Below are 25121 nucleotides of genomic sequence, written 5' to 3'. Positions count from 1 at the left end.
CGAGATTAATTATTATTAAGGACCATAATTGGGAACTCGAGCGAGAGAAATCTGCGACCGCCCTTGACTCTAAAAACTCCCCCAAAGTTATTTTATTTGACAGTAAGCCAAATGTTTAATTAGTGGGAACGGTTGATACCTCGGACGAAAGATGGCGCGCTCCGGCTTGATACAGACGCGGAGAAAAGTTGATATATTAATTAACTCCTGAATAAGTCCGTCAGGCCGAAGAGTTACTCGCGCATGCGCCGTGGGCCTGTCAACTTGCGCCCTTAGTAATATCGCGACTGTCGTAGCGCGCACACGTTCAAACGACACGGGGTTGAGAGCCGATCTTATTGCCTCAACGGTTTAATCGGATGCGGTGAATGAAAAAATTACAGGCGCACTTTTTGGCGGGAGCTTTGAATTTGAATTAAGAAGTGTACGTTGGATTTCGAATGTTCGTTGTGTGAGTGAGCGATGTGTTTGTGACGAGTGAAGTTTCAGGGGAAAGACGGTGAGTGTGTTCGAACTTTTAAGTGTATTGCGGAATCTGCGGTACAGCGCCACTTATCTGTTAGCCCCCAACTCCACTACTTTATAAATACTTATGTTATTTTCCGCCACCAAATTCCTTTATATTGCGTCTGAATAATTTAAGCATACAGTTAGAAAGCTGCTCATCCCCGCATTCTTTCCGAAAATAAAATCACCTAACGTAATTAGTGTGACTTTTTTTATAATTACTACTTACTATTTTTTATAGACAGTGTTATTTATAAATTGTATTGTTACTATTATCACGGTTTATGAATTTAACATATTTTTTATTTCATTTAAAACTGGTGTCCCCAATCTAAACAAAAACATCCCTAAAGTAAGATAAAATACCTAAATTCATATATTTTTTACGGACACAGTTTATAACCTATATTCCTTTCTCAGTAACTTAGCTTTACATTCAACAGAACAACTACACTTAACACTGGCTTAGTACCTAATACGAATGAAAGAGATTCTCTTTAATTCTCGTGTCATGATGAATAATTTTCAACTACCTGCTGTTATATTTAGATTCGTACCCACTACACCGAGGAAAGGCAGACCTGTCATGAGGATAACACTGTGTGTACCTATATACAGTATCTCTCGGAAAATATCCTCAATAACATTATTTTCATTTCTTGAAAATTCAAGATATCCAAAGTTTTCAACTCAAAGTTATGATGACTCTTTAATCCACCTACCTTCATACTTCAGTTTTTTTTCTATGCGGACTCAATTCGACAGCGGAAAAAAGTTAGGTATGAAATTAAGTTTAGAAACATAATGAACTTAGCTATATTTATATTTTGATGAAATTAGCGACTTTTCCGCACGAGTTATTGTTCACCTTTAAAGGGTTTCGCGTGGGAATAAAGAATAAGGGATAATAAAAAAAAATTAACGTAGAGATACTTAGGTATGTACATTTCAACTTCAACACAATGTAGTTCTATCTAACAGGCGTACAGGATCTGATTCCCCCACAGATCATAGAATAGGTCCCATAAGTGAATCATCATGGTGAAGCACAAACTCCAGTCAGACAAACATCATCAGATGGAAGATGAATAAATTGTAGAATATTTTATCAATAAACATACGAGCCTTATTGATTTACTCACACTCAATTTTGTCTCGTGCAGTCAAAGTGTTTGCGCGGGTGGGTATACCCCGTATACCTGCTATTTTTACGGGGCGAAAATATTATTCTTCATCCACAATTAGCAGTCGTAGTTGCCATAAAATATGCTAAACCTAAAGCAGAGACAGTTACTCAAGAGATCTTGGCTTCTTAGCAGCAGTGAAGTGATTTTGTATACCTACATACATACAGGATGACACAGATAAGCTGAATTACCTTTGATCAAGCCATTAATTGGATTAGACTCAGTGGCCGGTCACTTGTGCAGATGCGCTTAATTGTCTGAGCTCCGAAGTGTCTTCGTCGACTAATATTTATCCGTCGGTCAACAAGGAAAATTATGACATTTTAGCGGTTTTAATTTATAAAATACTGGTGAATTGTTTCTTCTGCTGTAGGTTCTGTGTACCTTTTAAATCGGTATGTGGCTACGATCATTATATTTTATTAAATAAATATACCTATACCTACTCGCTAGCGATAATTAAAACGTTTCAGATACAGCGCATTAAAATATGTATATCAAATTTCAAAAACGTAAATATATGTATATGTTCAAATTTAAAATTAAGTACTTAATTGTTTTAAAAATTTGTGTCATTTGGTGTCGGCATTTAGCGACTGGAACTTTTTCATTGAGCACGAGTGTAAGTGTTATAAATTATTACGTCAAAAATATCAGTGGCTGTGGAGAAGTAGGTATATAAGAATAATTATCAATGTAGATTAAAATGAAAAAGGTGCCGGCGATATATTTCAGCGCGTTACTTCGTGTAAAAATAAAAGCGTTACCCGTGACAAGGGTGAAGCAACCTTTTAGGGGACACCCTTGAAGCTGAAATAGATTCGCGGAAAAGTACACCTAACTTTTAGGCCGTTTTTATGCAAAATAATTTTAGGGGATTATTTTGACGATCGCATTTGTTAGTCTCTCATCAAACGGACGTGGGTTTAAATTCTGACTTTTACTGACTGATAAGCCAATTTAAATAAGTAAGTTGATTGGATACAGCTATAATATTACATTAGCCATGAATTACTTTACTCTACACCAAGAGTAGCATTTGCGGCGGTCGTGCAACTAGTTTTTTTTAACTGATGTTTATGAAGGATTTCAAGAATGATGTACCTAGTGTACCTACGTATATTATAACAATCCATCTTCAGTGAAGTTCCCTGCTCTATACCATGTATGTTGGGACATTAGGTAATTAAGTTACATGACGCAAACAAATATTAATTATGCACTTTTACATTCAAGGAAGAGTTAAATTTAATACCTTTTCACCCTTAATAACATTAACGTTGAACAACATTCAACTACGAACATTTTAGATCTAACACATACAAGATGTAGGTAAATTACAAACAAAGATACACAAAATATATATTAAGATTTCGATTAATTTCTCGAATACACTAAACTTTAATTACCCGGTAGTATCGGTACCTATGCCAGTAACAGAACACTATGAAAATATTAGATTAATTCATTTCATAAACTCACTTTGAAAAGAATAGATTCTGTACCCTGTTATCGTTCCCTTCTAAATAAACTCGCTGTAATTTAATCAAAATAGATGTTAAGACCTTGGTTACAGACTGAAATTGAGGTCTCTAGAAAAATATACATAATATTTCCCTGTCATCTACAAGAAAGAGATGTCTGAAAAATCATTTCTATAATAGAGTAGTTTATAAGGTCAAAATGTTAAAAATATAAACCTAATTTTAAAGGTACAGTTTTATCAGTGCAATTCTGGAAATTACAAACTGTGTTAATTATAACCTGCACATCTTCGTCACAAAACGATAAGCCTGTATAAAACATAAGTACAGACGAATTGAGAATATCCTCCTTGTTTTAATGTCGGTTAAAATGCATACGGCCGTTGGAGACAGCAATAACCCAAGAAAGGTAAATTTCGTGCGTCTGAAAAGCTGTTCATTAGTTGCAACGCACCATATTTTGCTACTACTTTACGGTCAGAAATATAGCTATTTATTCAAATTAATTTATCATATTAATAACTAAAATTACTCTCAAAACCAAATCTAAACATACCTACTTATTTGTAACTACGTCTCCTTGTATTCCGACTGATGCTAGGGATTAACTGACCTTGTAGACAAAATTCAGGATAAAAGAGAAATATACTGCTCGGAAAATTCGCACAAATTGTTTATCTTGTTTGAGACATGAATCAGAAATGACTAGAGTCTCTGTTCCTTGATTTATGTAGGCCGCCATGAATTTAATATGACTCGGAGGTCACAAGGCGAATCGTCTACAGACGAACAAAATGGTTATTTGATTACGTATATTATTACTGTACACACGGCGTCGCTGTCATGACCCTCAAGCAATAAACGTTACATACTTATGTGATTTATTAATACCAGAGACAATAGCAACGCAGTATTAAGGAAAAAAAAACATACCTGAGGTACAAATGAAAAATGGCAGGCAATTTTTACGGAACCCGCTAGAGATAATACCGATGGTGAATAATACTTTTCCTAGGCGTAAATCGGAAATAATAGAACTTGGCATAAATCAGAATGAGACCCAAATCATTCATGTCTACTGCAGTTAATCCACAGAGAGTGAAATCATAGAGCACAAAAGGTTATTTTTCTTTGGCCAAAAAACACCCTATAACGAAAAAAAAGTATGGCTATCACGAAATTTTCCTAACTCCACCGTGCCCGTATAATACACTGCTCCTTTATATTATAAAGGGAACTAAAAAGCGGTCCTATATTTTCCCGATGGCAACACAATTACTTTGCGATCCAACTTTTGTGCTGTTACAGGCCAGCTAATGGAATATAGCGCAAAAAAACTTGCCACGTCAAAAACACGAGTGCAAATATCATAGTTGCTTTTCTTTTCAAAATAACAAGAGCGTACTAGAGCCCGTCAGAAGCAGGGTGTTGTTTTTATTTCGGAAGGGATACCGTTGAAGTGTCATACTGAGCAAATGAGGGTTCCGTAATCCGGGTCGGTGCGCACTCGAAACTTTAAGGGTTGCGTGCGACGGAATCTCAGAAAATATCGTACACGTTATGTGTAACATAATATATCATAATTTTAACCCTCACTTGAAGTGAGATGCTTTTTGAATAGATTTCTCTTGGCAAATGTATAGTTAATACTGTCTAACAATGACATTTATGGTGTAAATAATCATTAATCAAATCACAATCAAAGACAGATATATTCTCTTACTATATTATTAACTACTAAAAGCGGCTACTATCATTTATCACCCACGCAAAATGAATAGGTCAGTAACAACACAACCTATTAAAGTTACATCAATGGAACTCCCAAATGAATACCCTCCTCATATTAGTTGACATGTTATTTAATACCAATATTGATAAGGCTTTATTAATTTTGCAATAGGTCTTACTTAGATCACAATATAAGCCGCAGGTGTTTTTAGCGAACAATGCTCTGAATATGCTTAGGAATTTTCGCTGATAGTCTGTGGCACTTTACACCGCTTGCGAAGTAAGGAGCAAAAATGAAGAAAATCACACCCACTTCAAGGAAATTTCATCACTATATTGTTGTTGTTGTCAATCCTCAATATTTATGTTAGAATTTAATTAGCATTAATCTCATATTGTATATTATGATCGGTATTAAAATATAAAACACATATTTTATCTAATTTAAAAAGTCGGCATGGCACATTCGATGGACAGCGTTTAAAATATCTTTTAACTCAAGATACTATTTTTAAAATAAGCTTAATTTAAATAACAATAAGGTCTAATTGAGGATGCGGGGAACAATAGCTTCCTCCCTTATAATGTAGGTCATTGAGCTTCTCAGACCAATGAACTTGGTTAGACATTAGACAAGTGAATGCGGGTCATTTGTTGGAGACAATCACGGTATCGGCTACCAGAAAAATATACTTTAATCAGCCCCTATTAGGTTTCACTTTGATTTAAACTTCCTACCTATTATGATAGACTATTTTGGTAGACATTATTAACTCACAGATACAGACCTATGATATGCCTATGTATTTAAGGAAATACACAATAATAATGATAAGCTATATTAATACAACAGTCAACGGCTGAATAGAATTTCAAAATTTACCTCTACAATACATGGCCCGAAACCTCAGACAGATATAACTACGTGGTCAGATCCCCAGGGAAATCTCATTATTAGTCTCAACTAAACTATTTCGTTTAGTACACGTTTTGTACAAACTTTGTTCATAATAACAGCGTTCACAGAACAAATTTGCGACCCCAGCTATATTTGTAACCAAACTTGAAACTTTCATCTAAGTTTCGAAATTATAAATTTGACCTTTTACTTTGTTTTATCTATGTGTGATTTTTTGAATCTTCGTTTCTTCGTCGTGTATTCCATTTTTCATTTTATTTTGTTCTTTTGAGGGCCATTGTGCACAAGCACTAACATAGCAGCTGAGAATAGAGTAGAATATTGATTTGAAAAAATAAGACTGATTGTTTCTTGTATGCTAATGCACACTAGGCTCAGCTCAGTCCTTAGTTTACTGTATGTGAATACAATACAACAATTACAAATACTTTTATTTGTATATGGTGTTTATGGAAACTTGACACCGCACTAATTCTTAATTTTTTTATTGTTTCAGAACCAACTGTGCGCGGGCGCTTTGCGAATGGAAGCGAGGCAACTAGTCGCTCGGGGTCGCGAGTGTCTTGTGTTTTTCCTTTCGTGTTGTGATTTAGATAGAAAAATAAATGTATGCCGAGATTATCCAGAGAATATCCATGACGTTACTGCTTCTGGTGGTGACGTCGTCGCCGTCCGCCACACTCAACACCATTATGGCGGGTAAGTTTCACACACAGATACACACGCACAGAGCCGTGGTGATAAGACCTCGTGCTGTTGAAATCTTGGCATAAGCCAATGTAGGTACTTATTTGTTGCAATAAAGGAATTAAAGTGCAATCATACCTCGTGTTTTCACGGTGATGGAAAACCTCGTGAGGAAAATATGAAAAGTTATTTTCTTATCGTAAGACTTCATTAACCGTGACGACACGACTCGATATTTCTTTAAAATAACAGATCTAAATAAAGATTTTAAAGGTTTGTTTCACCTACTAATTATTTGTAGTACTTAATTATTTGACCTATACTAATTCTATGAAATTTCAGAATCCGGGCAGGAATTTAATACTTTTTCGTAATATTACTGAAATAGAAGCCAATTAAAGGAACTTCCCCGTATTTAAATAATGTAAGCAAAAATACTAAAGGCATTTTTATAATTAATTAATGTTTCTCAAATTATAACAAAGATTTTAAATTTAACCTAAATTAACCGTTTTAATTACCCGTATTTACGCTGCAGGTCTGGAGGTCAAGTTATATTTATTTATTTATTTATTTATTTATACTTTTATTGCACAATATACAGAAGTAAATATGTACAATGAGGTGGACTTAATGCTAGAAGCATTTTCTACCAGTCAACCTGCAGGAGGTACCGGGAGCAAATTGTATGGGAGTGCAAAAAAAAAAAAAAAAAAGAACTTTACACGATTTTAGAGAGAAAAAAAAACAAATAAGTGCAACAAATAAATATAAAATCCTGCAACAATTTATGCTTATGGAGTTTACTAATAGATAATATATAATCCTATATGCCTAATATATATATATATATATATATATATATATATATATATATATATATATATATATATATATATATATATATATATATATATATATATATATATAATACATAAATACATAAATAATATTATTATATAAACACACAACAATAGAGGTGTTATAAAATGTTAACTGAAAATTCTTCGCGGTTGAGCCAACGAAAGGTAACGTTCACTTCCATTGTTAGTTCCTGGGAAAGGGTAATTAATTATTTTAACATACGTAACGTGCGTGTTACCTTATTTACTTACTTTGTATGTTTGCAATGCGTGAGTACGTAATTGTGTAGCGTAGGTTGGAAACTTTAAGGCACTTGATAGACTGGAAAAAATAAAATTTACCTAAGGCTCATAGCCTTATGTACCTATTGTCATAACAATAAACTTATCTATCATAACATATTTTATTGTACCACAAGTCAATAAAAAAGCAATAATAAAGTCCCCTAACTCAAACCGATTATGTGGTACAATAGAAAACCTTAAAAGTGTTTACAAACAAAATCCGATTCCAGAAAACAAATTTCATTTCTAATACCAGCAACGATTAGGTTAAAAGATGTTTATTTCATAACGCATTTTCATATTGTAGTATAAAGTTTACATTTTAGTAGTTGCATTGTGAGATTGATATTTGTTATTTCAGGCCTTCATTGTAGGTAGGTACTTATACATTTTCTCCTCATAAAATTTTTAAAGACAAACGCATATATTATCCCTTAATATTCCACTGCAGGACATAAGCTTCCTCCAAGAATGGAGGATTCTTTCCATAATCTCCACGCTTGGAAGGCGGGTTAGAGATATCAGACAACACTAACATTTAACTTCCAAGACACAACAAACATCTGCCCCGGCCGGGGATCGAACCTACGGCAAAGCAGTCAGGCTCGCTAAACACTACACCATCCGATCGTCATTACTATTTACTTCATGCAAAATAGCGTATATTCCAGGGCGCAGAGTAGATATGTGTGTATATTTGCGTTCCTGGCCCTGTAGCACAGGGCGCTATTAAGACGTGACAAGAGTTCTCCATCGCGCTCGCTCTTGAGGCTGCGCGATGTGAGTGAGCGCGATGCAAAACTCTTGTCACGTCTTAAATGCGCCCCGTACTAGCCCTTCTCCTCTAGTGTTAGACAGAGTGCTAAGGGTCAGGGGGATCACTATATAAATGGAAAAAAAGGAAGGAGAGTCTTCACGCAATTGGTACCCTTAATGCAACTTGATAGAGTCGTGGTTAGCGGAGCAGTATCGTTTTTTAGGGTTCCGTAGCCAAAATGGCAAAAACGGAACCCTTATAGTTTCGTCATGTCCGTCTGTCCGTTTGTCCGTCTGTCTGATTTACTCGGAAACTATAAGTACTACAGTGATGAAATTTGATGGGAATATGTGTTGTATGAACCGCTACAAAAATATGACACTAAATAGTAAAAAAAAGAATTGGGGGTGGGGCCCCCCATACATGTAACTGAGGGATAAAAATTTTTTTTTCGATGTACATACCCGTGTGGGGTATCAATGGAAAGGTCTTTTAAAATGATATAAAGTTTTCTAAAAAACATTTTTCTTAAAGTGAACGGTTTTTGAGATATCAGCTCTCAAAGTCGTAAAAAGTATGTCCCCCCCCCTCTATTTTTATAACTACGGGGTATAAAATTCTAAAAAAATAGAGGTGATGCATGCTAATTAACTCTTTCAACGATTTTTGGTTTGATCAAAGTATCTCTTATAGTTTTTGAGATAGGTTGATTTAACTGTAATATTATATTTGCTGCTACGGAACCCTTTGTGCGCGAGCCCGACTCGCACTTGGCCGGTTTTTTTATAGCTCCGGAACGCTGGGCTAACCACGACTCTATCTTGTTGAAGTAAGGGTACCGATTGCACGACAACTCTCGTTTGTCCGTTCATTCGATTACTATAGTGACCCCCCAGGCTGCGAGGGCCGCTGTCAGTGGGCCCGCCATTACCCGTCCAACTGAGATTTATCTGAAGCACCCGGCTTGTAACTTTAACAATATCTTCCGACTTCTCCAGGACTAGACAAGTTTTTCCAATAATGTATTTGCTAAGGGTGTATATTGGTGGTGATTGGAAAAGTGGCGCCGTATGTTTTAGTTTTATTCTTGCACGATCACGGTTTGATTTGGTCTAAACTAAATGGCTTTGTTCGTAATTATTGGTGATGAAATATTCTTTTTATTTTCTGAGTTTGGTCATTATGTTATGTTTATCATCATTGAGTTATGAAGTCACACAGCGTGAGAAAGACAATTGACTTTTTATAGGCAACGAGGCAGTTTTCAATGGATTCATATATTTGAGACGCTCAATAAACACAGTATTAAATAAATAAAAAAATATAGGTATAAAAATGTTGGCACTCTCATCAGCAACATGAGCTATTTTGAGAACTAGCGAAATTCGAGGAAGTCACTTAAATATTATGCGAATATGTACTAATATAACAAAGGTACTAAACTTTATCAGGAAAAAGCAATTTGGGCCCTTCATGTCGCAAAAGTCTTCGCTCAATTTAAAGGGTCAATGGGCTTATAAAGGAGAAGTCACGTAGACTCAATCTCATCTATACCCTTTATCAATCGACACCTGAAAATTTATTATGTAGACTTTTTCTATACCTTCATATAGGAAAAAATAATATGAAAATATGGTAAGTACCTACCTTGGTGGCACACCTATTTAATGATACTGTGATTTTCTTATTCAAATTTTTTATTTACAAAAAATTGCGTTCTATTCACATAGTTTGTGCACTTAGGCCAACCCGCACTAGGCCAGTGTGGTGGGCTAGGCCTAAAACGTTCCTTCATTTGAAGGAGACCCGTGCCCCACCACCAGACGAACCTGTGTCACGTGATGGGTCGTGATAATTTCAACTTTGATAAATTAGTTTTAAATTACATTACGTTGAATAATTCTTTTTTTTACATCGTAAATTTAGGATGAAAAATCACAGCTACATTTGTAAAATCTTCCTACGTCCGTCGCCTGGACATAAAAGTCAAATATTATGCCAGTTTCAGTTCATTTGGGATTCAGTACACACTCCATGCAGTCCCCATGTTACTGTAACATTCACGTAATATATAAGACGGTCACGTTGTATTATGATATTCCTGTCATGCGATGATATTTATCATGGGGATTTGTTTCGTTTAACATTTAATATCCGCTGTAAAGGATGGCGGCGGCTGGCGTGCCGGCTACTTGTGTTGGCCGCTGTTTGAGCCAACGTTTGTGGGAAATTTGTTTCTATTTCAGTTCTGATATTGTGCAACAAAAGAGCTGGACTAAGTTTTGTCACCATGGTGAAAGCATTGGGCATTTTTAGGGACAGTTTTATAATAAAAGTTGTTCAGAAATACCCCCTGAGTGCACCAGCCCCTTTTTGCTTAGTACCACGTACCACTTTTCGAATATCGTGTATTAAGCTTGGTTTGTTATTAAATTTAAAGTAACACGCATTCGTTCAGGGATTGCTGAAGTGGTATTTTTTCTCATTATAAATGTACCCATTGCACCCCCTGAACCTTTCTATTTCGCTAACCTGAATGTATAAATAATATACATATATGAAAAACATTATTAAAGGAAACATACACTTCTTGAATTTTCCTTGCTAACCCCGAAAAATAAGGAGGTAAAAATCAATACCTACGCGGGCTTTGATGTTTAAGATTATTCGGTTCGTCAAGATGGTGCTTAGGTTAAAGAAAAAACATAGTATTATGTTCATGTTAATATTAGCGTTTTTTAATAGAAGATTAAATTTTGCTTCTCCATAGAAAATTTTATGTGAATCATACTAGTCTGTGTATGTAACAAATAACAACATAATAACATTATATTTACAATAAAGTACTCTTTATTCGCACCCAAAGAATATAATAAAAAAAACAACTTACATACTAAAAAGAAAACAAAACAAAAATTAATCAGTCTGTACCAGTAAACCTTTTCTTTAAGTATATGTATAATAAGATAAGAATTTAATACAATATATACCTAGGTACTAACGTCATAATAATATTAAACAGAGGTAAATCACGTGGTGCCACGGTCGTCACAACTTTATGACACATGTCAAGCGAGTCGTAAATTAAGTTGCCTGCTATTAACTTGTCCGCTAGCCTGAAAATGAAAGGGATAGGTAAATTGACCCATTCATAAACTTTACATGAAGTCAAGGGCCAGAAATATCATAAATTATGTTTAGAGTAGCTGCCGTTTTAACGTTAATACCTTTTTGAGTCCATATAATTTATAATGTCATGTTATGTTCTTTGGACACAAAAAAAGAGTCGTAGTGGTGGTGTCTCCTTTGAGAGGTCAAGTGTTCAAATCCTGGCAGGTACCGATTAATATTATTTTAAATTTAGGAATTTAAGTAAACCGCATAAAATCCGTTGTGCAAAGATCTTAAGATACATACTTTGACTTTGCTGTACCGATAGTGACAGCCCTACGTCGTGCTTGTGGTGAAGGAAAACATGTTGAGGAAACCTGCACACGAAATTTCTATTTGTATTCTAACTTTATAAATTGTCAGACATAATTTAAATAGCTCTTATTAAATACAGAATAACATGAAAATAATCGAGTTTCAAATAAGGCAGTGGTAACAAAACAGCGACACAAAAATATCGAAAGCAACATTAAAGTAGGTCGAACAGTCGTAACTCCGTGGATGTCATAATAGTTGGTACAATTCCAACACTCAGGTAGAGTTAAGTCTATGAATAGCTATCTGCACAAGTTTGTGGAACTTGAAATCCAAAATATTCGAATTCCGCAATTCGTGAGAATATGCAGTGACGGAGATAACAGTTATATTTATGCCTGTTACCGGTTGTTTAATTCGGTGTTCTACTAATATTGTGTTTTGATACATGGTATTTTTCGCGCATTTAGCTTAAAACTATTAAATTATTTCTTAAAAACTTTATGTTTGTTTTGCATCATATGACATAATACTTAATCATACCTAATATTGTATAGAGAAATAACCTACAAACATACAAAAAGCAAATTAATTTTTAAATACCTAATTATTAATTTAATAAGACCGGGACGAAATTTCAAGACGAAGCATTCATCCACATAACAATATTATTATAAACAAAAGCTATAACACAGACGTCTGGAAACTTAGAGCTTAGCAGCTAAGGAACGCCAAAAATAAATCCTCTATTCTACCTCGAAATACGTACGACAAAGGCCGGTTTTAGGCCACAACTTGGCGATCCCGCATACTTAGGAAGGGTAATCTGGCCAGTGTGGACACAAAACCGACGACATGCGCGGTGTAAGGTTTCGGATTTCATTGTAAGCCTTGTTGCGTAATACGATTTCCGAATGTTACCGTCATGTTGTTAATGTTTTTGAAGAGTGTTTGTCGCTGGTCGGATTACAGCGTTTAGCAGCTGGTGGCAAATTGTTTTGGAGTTTATTGAATTGGGGTATGCAATAGGAGCCTTCTTGATTGATGGGGTGCACTAAAGGAACCTCCTGGAGTGACCTGCTTCTTAGCTACTATAAGAGTTAGTAGCTAAGAATCAGGTCACTCACACTGTATCTTTATCTGTCAAATCCTACTTTAGATGTTAGTGTGTGTTACTGCCATGTTAAGAAAGATAAATCGTTTATTTTAAACGTTAATAGTTAGTCAGTATAAGTTTGATTTATAATCTATTGAACCTACTTAGAAAGAAGAATGTTAAGTTGGACTCGTAAATAACTATTCTACGTGTATTATGTGATGATGAGTAGAAATCATTTACTCACTTAATTTACGGCGTAAAATAACATTTAACAAAGTAATAAATGGGCGAAATTATATTTTCTTTTTCAGAAGCTTCACCAACGAAAATCTTTTCAAATTTATGATCACCTTGAATATTCTGAATCTATTAACGTAAACCCTTTTGCCTGTAGATATTAACATAAAATGTATTAATAAAAAAGGAATGAAAGAGACAATATGATGGAGTGTTCCGGACATAAAATTGTACCGGTCATTTTAATTAACGCACAAGGCTTTAGCGCAGACAAGTCCGGTAATTGCTTTTTTGTTGATAATCACAGCAACAAAATAAAGTAAACATGAATTTCAACAGTAATAAAGGCAGCAATTCACGAAAACAAATTAAAATACTACACTGTAGTAACAAAAAGGCGAATGCAAAAATTGAGTTTAAAAAAGTTTCGTAACAGGGTTATACCTGCTCTTGCTTACAGATTAGGCGAGCGCTGCAAATGGCATATTAGAATGGAATCCTTTAAAAAAATTTTGCCGCATCTGATCCAAAATAATCGAGTGAAACTGCACCGGAAGCGCAGGCGAACCGAAATAAAAAGGAACAAAAATCGGAAATTTGGTAGCGAGTGTGCCGTGATGGCTTCAAAAGTCTTTTCAGGTTTTTATCCGTTCCAGCGAGCCCACTTTCTCATCGACATTTTTAAACACCTACAAAATTCCAATGAATACAAAGCGGTGCTAATAAAGTGAGCGATGTCGTTAATTTTTTTCATAAGCACAAGCCGTGACGTGAAAATTCTCTCTGTATTCATAAATTTGTGAAAGAAAGATACTCGTAATAATTTTGCACCATAAGGGAACACCTGGGACAGCCTGCTCGTAATAAAGTTTGAGAACCGCTGCCACAGCTAGGCACGAAGCCGCTTTAACAGAAATTAAAAATTATCTCCTGAATTTTATGTACATTTTACCTTAAGCTGGATTGCCTCAAAGCCTAGCCCCATTTTAGTAAGGCCGGCTTAAAAGGCTACTGAGAAATTAAGTTTTGTTGCTTATTTAATTTTACGACTACATTCATTTTCAGCACCGTGTTGTATTAACATTTTTGAACGTTATAATTATAGCGCCTACTTATTTTAATATTACAACCGCCCTAAGCCAATACCCGTTAGGTATATACTTATGTCAAAATTTAATATTCGGCTCACCCGTTTTTCTTTCTCCTAACAATCAACTTAAATAAATAGCATGAGCAATAACATAATATAAACATAATAACATTATATAAATATGTAAACATAAATAAGATTATGTACACAACAAGCGGCACCGCGAGCTTTGCTTCACCTTAAAAAAAATCTACCGACGGTAAGCCCCCTTTTACCCCATTAGGGGTTGAATTTTTGGAAAATCGTTTGATCAAATTAATTTTTTCAGACCGAAATTTCTCATTCAGTCATTCAGACCAAAGCATTTTATAAATTTGGATAAGCTGCGTACAGACCGGCCCAAAGAACGCCCAACGATGGATATTAAAATTTATCATACGTAATACAGGGCAGATTGCAGCAACGAAGGTCAACGAAACCCATTCGTTGACGTTCGTTTGGCCGGTCTGTACGCAGCTTTAGAAGATGATTATTTGCTTTTCATTTGTGAATTCCCAGACAACAGTGGAATTCAGAATGCAAACTATATGAATAAATCGGATGATGTCAATGTAGCAATACTTAGAAATTTATAGGTAAGCTTCGCTACAAATCCCTGTGGTGTTGGGTTTGGTGACATACTGGGACCGTAGAATGTTAACTTAATAATAAAGTAAATATTATGATTGTGGTTTTCATTTAGAGTTGGGATATGAATGTAGAGATGACAACACATTATCGATCATACCTTTGAAATATTAAATTCTTAATCATGCGGACAGTCGAAGCATGGCCACATATTTGTTCCATCACTGCTCTAATAACCCAATGAGATAGATTTTTGACACAACAAAAGAGATATCAGGCGCAGTGCGTGATTCACTTGTCCATCTATCCTACATAATTGAAATTCCGTATAAAACTATAAAAAACGAAATAAGAACACATCAAAATAATCCAAATGGTTCCGTAGCAGGAAAACTGTTGGCGCTAAACGACCGCATTGGCGTAATCTTTAAAACGTCCAGATTCGAAAAGGTCTCGGATATAAGTAGGCTGATAGGAAACGAGATAACTTTGTTTTGTTTTGTGTTGAAATCCTCTTTAACGTAAAAGTAAAATGAGCTTTTTTTGAACGACCTCGGTAGCTTGAGTGACGAGTAGGGTTCAAATAACTCTTGAAAACTACGATTTATGAATCAATATACCGCACTTATTTATTTTAGAGCCTTGCAATAGATAATGCCTCGTCGTCTCATTCAAGACGTCAATGTCATAGTCTCAAATCCTGGGTTGTACCAATATTGTTAATTATTTTCATTTAAGGGGCTTATTACAATGATGCCGTTGCTCTTATGGTAAAGGAAAATCGTGAGGAAACTTCCACATTTAGATCATAGATGTTGTAGACCCTAATTGCGTTATACTCAAACGAATTTGCTACAGCAAAAAGTGAATGAATTGCTTGTGAGTTACCTACTTCTGACTGGATTAGTCAGTTTAGGAGATTACAGTCGTGAGTATAAGTATACTTGTATTTTTTTAAATTATCATTTTTTTTTAATTCATCTGTTAGTAGGTAGGTATTGAATATATTATGAACTTCAATTATATTAAATGAAGGGTTAGATATATCGTCTCTTCTTGTCCCGGTCCACTATCCATTGCGGATTACCGGGCCTAAACCGTAAGAGAAACCTAAGGTAAACCTCAAAGGGTCAAATATTCCGTTACATGAATAATTAATCGAATCGAAACTCTTGAAGACGAGTCCGTTCAAATACTACCTATACCTTCTCTAACGAATTTCAAGAAAATCTAAATTTACTGAAAGTGGACCGTGTCGGTGCTAAAACTATCATGTTTCGATCTCTTGGGTGCTGACCCCATTAAAACTGGACAGGGCTTTAGTTTCTTTGCTGTCGAGGCTTACTCTTACGTTATTATTTATAGTGCTGCATTGGTCAATTGCAGCAGTGAGCGTTTATCATTTGTGAAAATCTACCTCAGCATAAACTTAAATTTTACTCAACGACAAAATATTCTGCCAACCGAAACATAAAATCTGTTCGAGTTGATATTTTCAAGTGATATTCGAGCATGTGGTCCAGACAGTAATATATCAATATCACTTATTTTATGTTGCACCATAAAATAAGCTATTTTCAAATTACAACTTTAACGAGCATTCAAGTCGTTTGATTTCGCGTTAAAATAATCAGAAGCGAAACCGAAGTCGTGACCACGGCTTATCTTTGCCTTGAAAGATTTATAACCAACTGGGGATGAGGGGTAAAGGGGGGGACCTTAATCTTTTCTCCCACTTCCACCCGCTCCCCTTTTCATTTGTACACTGAGAAGTGTAACGGTATGGGTTGTAGCAATGTCCTGTATCATTGCCCTGTTAATTTACAGATGCTGCGCCGTGTAACTTGATATTGACAACTGAAAAATATATATGTATTTTGTCAAAACTTTAATTTTGAATCTTTAAAATGAGATTTACACAGATAAATAATCATTCAATTAAATGGGAAAAACGAGGTTTGCACGTTATAATTACTAAGTGGCTTCAGCATTGCTACAATTGCAGTTCCATACATAACAATTATATTCATAATACGTTTTGTTCGACTCTTTTACTGAACCTTTAACTGAAATTTTAATTTATATTAATAAAATTGAAATTAAAATCGTATTTTTAAAATACTATATTGATGAATCTCGCTTCAGTTGACATCTAAAGATGGTTCTTATAACCTACTGCTACTTTATGTATTAATTAAAGTAACAACGTACGGTGGCCTGCGCCTAAAAGTATACAGGCGGAGTTTTTAAAATAGTGATCTCAAGCTCACATGCTGCTCAAGGACATCCATATAAACACCACTGCTACACATCACACTCAACACATCCCTGGATTTATAACAGATGTAGCTGGTCCCTTCATCATCAGGGATCGCTATTTTAAAAACTCCGCCTGTATACTTTTAGGCGCAGGCCACCGTACCTATGTAACTTCACAGTCCTCGTTGTTCTATGATTACAGGAGTTCGTGACAAAAACAACAAAATCAGTTCTGTCTAATTACATATTTTGCTGTCATTCGTGAACAAAACCATTTAATTGAACCTAAACTTAAACGTCGATCACGAAATATTCCATGCCAATGTGTTTTTCATTATAAAGTACTAGCTGTTCCAGCGCGCTTCGCTTCGCCTTAAAAAAATCCCGTGGGTATTCCGGGAAAAAAGTAGCCTATGTTCTTTCCCAGGGTCTAGACCATAATTGTATACCAAATTTCATTCAAATCCGTTCAGTAGTTTTGGCGTGAAAGCGTAACAGACAGACAGACAGACACAGTTACTTTCGCATTTATAATATTATAAGTAAGGATTAGGTACAAAAGCTTTTTTCAAACAATTCCTGCTGTGACTCCAAACAATCTCAGATTTTGTGAAAAGGACGTTAATACCATTTTTAATACTAGATAGATATCTAATATTAAAAACGAAGATCGATAGTTTGCTTGATTACCCAAAGTCTGCAAAATTTTGTAGATAGGTATGTCAATAGGATGCAAATACCAGAAATATTCATATTTGAAAATGATTTAAAAGGCAAACATAAAATTTCCTAGTGTTTTTAAATCCATTAGCCATGCCCTTGACATCTATAAAATTTATCAGATTTCAGGGCTTGTTCAACATTCATAATCAACTCTATAAGTACGTATATTACTTACACACATAATAGCCTTAAACTTAATACTTATGTCTGGCATTTAAAAACACAAGTTAAAGTGTTAAGCTCCAACTTGTTTAAATAATAGATCGTCTGCCTTCACCATTGAGTGACTCATGGATTTTCGTGCACAAATAGAATTGAGTAATCGAGAAAAGTAATTTATTTACCTGTTGGGGACAGAAACAATCGAGCATGAAATAAAAAAAAAGAATTGAAACAATCTCATTCCTGAAAATTCGCCTGAATGAAGACAGGGACTCAGACCGCTGGTGCCTTGGGAATATTTGCCTTTGAATTTAAAAATATTATTGTGCTGGGTTCTGTACCTTAAACGTAAATAGATTTTCTTGAAATACGATTGTGTACCTATGTTTATTTGCTTACACAAAATGGAATTTTAAATTCCATAGGTAAGGTTGTGAGAATAGAAAGTTCTAGAACTCTTTATAGAATATATAGGTATGTTCAGGAGATAGCAATGAATCTCAAAACCTAAGTACTCGTATTCGCTATCTACGTGTGTATATTATTTTGTATATTTCGATACACGATACGTTGTATACCAGTAAGTAATTGAGATAATGCAAGAAATGTAATCAAAACCTTAAATTTGAATTTCAAGGATACCAAAAACTAATGAATTAGAAAGAACAACTGACCAAATAAACCCAACAACTTAACGTTATATATAACGTTATAATATCTTGGTCTATCATTTTCACATACTAAGTATATTACAGCTGTACTAATAGTGATCATGCTTAGTAATGGCCTGTATGATATCCCGTATGGTCTTTATCAATGCTATTGAATAAGACAATACTAACTACTACGTATATTAAAGATACGAGTACTAGATATATTGGAGCTTAGTCATCTACTCATTGTCTTGCCCTTAGTGTAGTGCCAAACAATACTCTTATTCCTTAATTCGGGCTGTGTTAGAAACGGTATTCTATCTTTAGATACTCTTTAAAATAGGTTCTACACTTTTGTCAACCCTGTTTGACGCCTTCTTTACACTGTTTAAATGTTTTTTTTTGCATAAATTACTACCCGTATCACAGATAACTACCATCTATGAGACACTTTCATCAATTACTATATTCTATTCTATTCTATTCTCTGTGGGGGTGTAAGTACCTGCACCTGGCTCTCTCGAGTGGAACCTTTGTGCATATCCCCAAGGTCTAAACTGCCTTCCTAAGCTTGGACCATTTCCCACCACGCTGGTCCACTGCGAGTTGGTGGGTTCACATATCTAGATGTGCTAAATCTAGATATGCAGGTTTCCTCACGTTGTTTTCCTTCACCGTAAGAGCGATGGTATACATTGTACTTAAATTCAGAAAAGAACTCATTGGTACATGTCAGCGCCGGGATTCGAACCCGCATCTCTGGCGTGAGAAGCGGGCGCTTACCCGACTGAGCTACCACCGCTCTCTACTGAGCTACCACCGCTCTCTATAATATCTCTATAATAAGGTTCAATAATTTATCTCGTGCCCTAAACAATACCTACTGATGTAACATGAAATAAAATAAAACCATTACATTGTTCGCCATTAATAATTCGCGGAGAAATTTTATGGAAGCACTTTTTACGGCCAACAAAAAATAAAACTGCCCTCTCTATCAAATTTAAATGCTTTATAACGTCTGGGTAGCCACTGTATCGCGTAAAGAACGAAGATAAAAAATTATAATTTATGCCTTATATTAGGTACATACTGGAAAAATAATTGTGTAACGAGTTTTAATGTGTTTCGGGCCTCAAGGTCGCCTTGGTTTGTACAGAAAGTATATGTTTTTGGGTTTAGATTCAAAAAGGGTACAAAAACACAGGCAAAGCGTAATTTCATATTATTTGAATCTCGGCAACGACATTATACGCCGGAAAAATTCAGTTCTCCCTGCGAAAGTATTTGCATAATAATGGTTCTTGTTACTTACTACATATATACTTCTATACGCCTGGAAAACATGTAACGGTAGGGTACGTAAATCATTTTAATAATATCTTGAACAAAAAATACATTGGTATATACTTAATTACATACCTACTTATGCCTACCTTCTGCCCTAGATCAAAATAACCTAATCAAAATGCATTAAAAGCTTAGTAGTAATTGTAGTTTAGCGGGTTAGGATGCTGCAAGAGCTCAGGTGGTACAGTTTTTTTGGATCCTGCTGATGTGAAGGAAAAAATCGTGAGGAAACCATACAGGTTCACATAATCTAGATTTAGCACGTCTAGATATGTGAAGCCACCAACCGACAATAGACCATCATGGTGGGAAATGGTTAAAACTTAATTAAAAAAGGTCTTGGGCAGCTAGACGTCGTCGTTTGTCTACACCTGACCGCATTGTTCTATGTTAGTCATAATGGTAAGAGGATTTGCCTTTTAGATCAGTTGTCAGTTACTGACTAAAATAAGAGTCTATATTGACCTTTCTACATCGAGATATGCAGGTTTCTTCACGATGTTTTTCTTCCCCGTAAGAGCGATAGTAGACATTTTACTTAAATTGTAAAACTCATAAACTCATTGGTACAAACCAGCGCCGGATTGGAACCCGCATCTATGACGTGAGAAGCGGGCGCTTACCCGACTGAGCTACCACCGCTCCACATTTTAAACTATAATAACCATTTTTTTTGGCTGCGTTTAGTTGCTTAGGGCCCCGTGTATTAGAGTCAAGGTCGACAGTTTGAAAGGTTTTCGACATAACGTGTTCCAGTGAGCTCAGCCCGTAATCGCGGTACTTGTTGTTAATACGACTGTATCATGCAACGTTAGCGCGTGGGGCTCCATTTCACTGTAAAAAGTCCCTTGAACTGTGCTGAAAGTGTACTATTGAAAATTTTAAAAAGTTGGGTATATAAAAATGTCTCATATACTATATACTACACTTTAGATAGCTTAATTAACTTAAGAAATAAATCTGCGTTTAAAAAAAGATCTTAATAGTGTTATAGTTACTATTTTTTTTTACGCGACTACAAAATTTGAATTGGAAAACAAGGCTAGGTATTTTCATGGGAAAACTTAATAGATGAAATTATGTTTGCTGGAAAAAAATAAGAATGCTGAATAGATTATGATAGGAATGAAAAAGTACCCCAAGAAACTCTATTTATAACATTAATTGACGTGATCCCTTAAACAAATTTAAGGGCGTCTCTTACAATATATTTAAACGCAATTGAGTTTCTGAAAGAATAGGTGAAAAAACTGTAACATTCGTCTCACAAAGAATGAAACGAAAAATTGGCCTTTTCATTCTTTTACAGTCGTTTTGCTTCAGAATAAATTGAGGGTCGTATTATTCTTTTGTTAAAGTTCACCTCTTTTTAATTATTATTGAAGCAATTATATTAGATGTAAACTTGGGTTATGTTTAGCAATATTAATAATAATAAAATATAATATTCAGGGTGTTGCAAAACTGGTATAGTCAGCCAAAAGGGCGGGACTCCGAGGGTCATTCTGAACTACTTTTACTTTACAACTTTTATAAAGTAGCAAAAAAAATACATCTCCATAGAAACTTTGATGGGCACGTTACTTTTTAAATATGGGCCCCTAACCACCGAGTCACTTCCTTTCTGCTTATTTCTGCCACTTTCGGGCACACTGTATATACTTACCTATTTATATTTTTAATAACCTAAGTAACCACTTAGTTGTTGTATATTTTTGTTCATACTACATAGTATTGCTACTAGTGTATTCGTAGAAATTAAATTACAAACAGGCCTATTATAATGATGCCTTTGGGAATTGGTACACCACTAGTATATTATTGTTTGTGAGCTACACCTGTTTTATTTCAGAGTCCCTATCATGAACAATAAGTAATAATTTTAATAACAAATTCTAACACATTATTCAAATACACAACAAACGGGTACAGAAAAAGGTATGCAGCGCATCTTTACATGCTGAAGTTATTATTAATTATAAAACACATTTAAATATATTTAACAATACTTACAACACCAGATAAGCCTTTACAGGTTTGTGTGTATTGTGATTTTCATCTACCAATGTTATCTTTAGGTACGGTCATGTGCAGAGAAACCTGACCCCCTCTCATAGTAACAATGCTTCTTACTAATAAATAAATTACCTAACTAACATAAGATTTTAAAACTTAAAATAATTCAATATTATTTATTATGATTTGAGTCGAGTCTTTCGCTCTGTGTTCGTGATCGCATCACAGTTCCAACTAACATAACCCATACCATTACACAGACATTCACACCACACGCACACATTGAAACCCCATCATCAGTTCGAATCATGGACATATATGACTAGATGCCACAAATGCACTCATTTCTATGACAAATTTGAGTGAGCGTGCCGAAATTTGAATAGATATTTTTATTTTTGACACTGATCATGACAGCTCGAGCTAAATGTATGAACGAAAAGTTGATCATAATGATCATCCCTTTTGACACGCGCAGTACGGACACTTGGGGAATCTAGTGTCATATATGTCTGTGGTGCGAATTAAACACCCACTTATTCGAACACTTTCCTTTGTCAAACCGCACCTTGTACATCAATAACTGTTGTAAATGGACTATGGGCGTATTTCGACTCAACATAGGACATTAATCCTTACATGACATGCGATTCTCGACTTTGGGACTACGGGTCACGTTAATACATTCATTTATATTCACACATTCAGGTATGGAAATGTTTTCGGGTTATCAGCAATGTGGTCTGCAATGTAGTCTATAGAATATACAGTATACTTCATTTCAAATTACATTAGACAAAAGGTTAAATTAAGGTATCGTGAAAACCGATAGTGTAAAAATGGTAGTCTTAACTTTGAATATCAACCAATTAAGGTAGACTAAAGAGTATGATTGATAACATACATCGGTTTGAGCATTTGTCTTGTGCTTTTTGAAATGAAGTATAATAATTTCATTTATTCACTTAAAACTTTATCATGAAATTATTAAAACGTCATAAGTATCTTCCTACTTGTACAATATAGAAAACTTGCCAATTCTTAGTCAGCAATAAACTTCCTCCAGCCCCCTATCATTGAAACTCACCGCGCACTTAAAACAATAACGAAGCTTAGTAAACAATCCTCCGCTCTATAAATCAAAAGGCAACATCCTTACCGAGTTTATATGAGTCGGCATAACTTACCTACATAGTGGAATGGTCTGCATAATTTAAATTGATCGTAGTAGTCTGGTAAAGTTTGCGAAACCACTGAATCATCTCGGTGGTTTAGACGACATTTAAAGCTGTAAAGTTCTGGTTAGTTGACTCCGCAGAGCTATTTCATAATAAGAGGTTTATAATGTCGACGAAAGTGCTTGTAGCACACGTTTATTGTTAATTGATAGGCATGATTTACTGTAAAATTCTAAATCGAGCCTCATTTCCATTTTTATATCGGTGGAAAAAATTTCGACCAAATAATTCATAAACCGATTCTGCTTCGTACAGTTTATAGGAAAATATTCTGTAACTGAAAATTAAAACCATTTTATCATGTTACTTTATTTTCACTTGTCACTCGTGACTGTCAAAGCGTCAACTGTAGCCGTGTCGTGGACGGTAAAAGAAATTTCATGTAAAAAAAAACATTGTATGCTTCAAACTTGACTCTTATGGCATTCAAATTAAGAGCTGAATGAAATCCAGCACGCTCTACCTGGCACAGCCGGTTAAGTGTCACTTGAAGCTTACTCGACAAAATTCGACGTGACAGTTCTATCCACTCTGTTCATTGTTGTGTGTTTTAACACACAACAATTATTTTTTTATTCGTAGGTTTACCTACGAATAAAAAAATAAAAATAATATCAAGAATATGAGGCAAACAAGATAAATGAATTGGGAAATTTGAAAAACTCTAGTGATCGTATCTTATTCTTGTCGTGTCGGTGACAATCACAATAGCTTGGGTTTGTCACCACGGTGAATGGATTTGCCAGACAGATGAACGTCAGTTGCTGACCACCAAAGGTAATCAAAAACAAACCGAACTTATTCGTATGCATGTGATGGCACTTTTAAGTCGTAAATTGATACATAATTGTAAAGTTTTCGTAAATTATTTAAGTATATATTACCGCAAAAATTGTGTCAATCATTTTATCATGTACCATTAGTCCTTACCTAACATGTTCTGTAAGTTTTGGTCCCAAGGGTTTTAAGGCTTCATCAGCCACGATTTATTTAATGTTGGTTTACGAATTAAAACATAAATTAATCAAGAACTCGAAGTAAACATAAACACCAGTCCAAATAAGCAACTTTATAATAACACCAAATAATTTCACAAATTTAGCTGTCGCCATTTCCGTGAAGTGTAAATATTACGTTTCAAAATATATTTAAATCCATGAAGCATTTCAGCAGACGGCGGTACAAATTTTAGCTACAATTTGCTTCGACGTCGTTCTTCTATTAACAATTGGGATTCTGTTCGGCTCGATTCTCATAGATTAATCGTCGAATTTGCATGTAATTGGCGATATGGCATTTTTAAAAACTGTAAATTTAATTAAGTATGCTGGATTTTATGACACTATTTGAATATTGATTTTGTTGCTCGCGTAAATTGTGAAGTTAGCATTTTGACTCCTATACATTCCAGCTGGCGCTACACGGGTTCGTGCACTATATCTCGATTCTCCATAAATACGGCGTCGAGATTAAACGACTTTATCAACGTCGATAACTAACCCGTGTAGCGGCAGCAGACCAAATATAAAAAAAATTATTTGCTTCATCGTTTGCACTGTACACAACACACATCCATTTATTGAATAAAAACTTATTTATCGAAAACATTCATATAGTCAGTCGCCGTCCAGTAGTTGCAAGCCTCTGCTAGGTCTTTTACATGTGCAAAACTTACACAGCAATAATACTAAGTTCGAACATCACACCACGGAGTCAATAGTTGATTACCGGAACGGGGTCCTTGTTAATTAACTGGAGCTGTGGCTGATCCACTTCGGCAAACACGCCGCGCTTGAGATAACGTAATTGCTAGAAATTGGT

At 35.1% G+C, this 25121-nt stretch overlaps 1 protein-coding gene across 2 annotated transcripts in view; it reads left to right on the top strand.

The window, feature by feature from the left end:
• The first annotated feature begins 229 nt into the window (after window positions 1-229).
• LOC105385073 (synaptogenesis protein syg-2) overlaps window positions 230-25121 on the top strand; it is an 88431-nt gene continuing 63539 nt past the window's right edge. Inside the window, exons 1-2 of one of the 2 annotated variants that reach the window (XM_038111938.2) lie at window positions 230-499; window positions 6325-6527. In XM_038111938.2, coding sequence (XP_037967866.2) covers window positions 6434-6527 — 94 coding nt within the window. In that variant the 5' untranslated portion in view covers window positions 230-499; window positions 6325-6433. The remainder of the gene's footprint in view (window positions 500-6324; window positions 6528-25121) is intronic. The other variant, XM_038111937.2, reaches the window with a different exon arrangement.

This window comes from Plutella xylostella, chromosome 13, assembly GCF_932276165.1.
Source record: "Plutella xylostella chromosome 13, ilPluXylo3.1, whole genome shotgun sequence".
Classification (NCBI taxonomy): domain Eukaryota; kingdom Metazoa; phylum Arthropoda; class Insecta; order Lepidoptera; family Plutellidae; genus Plutella; species Plutella xylostella.
This window is presented reverse-complemented; position numbering and strand designations above follow the sequence as displayed.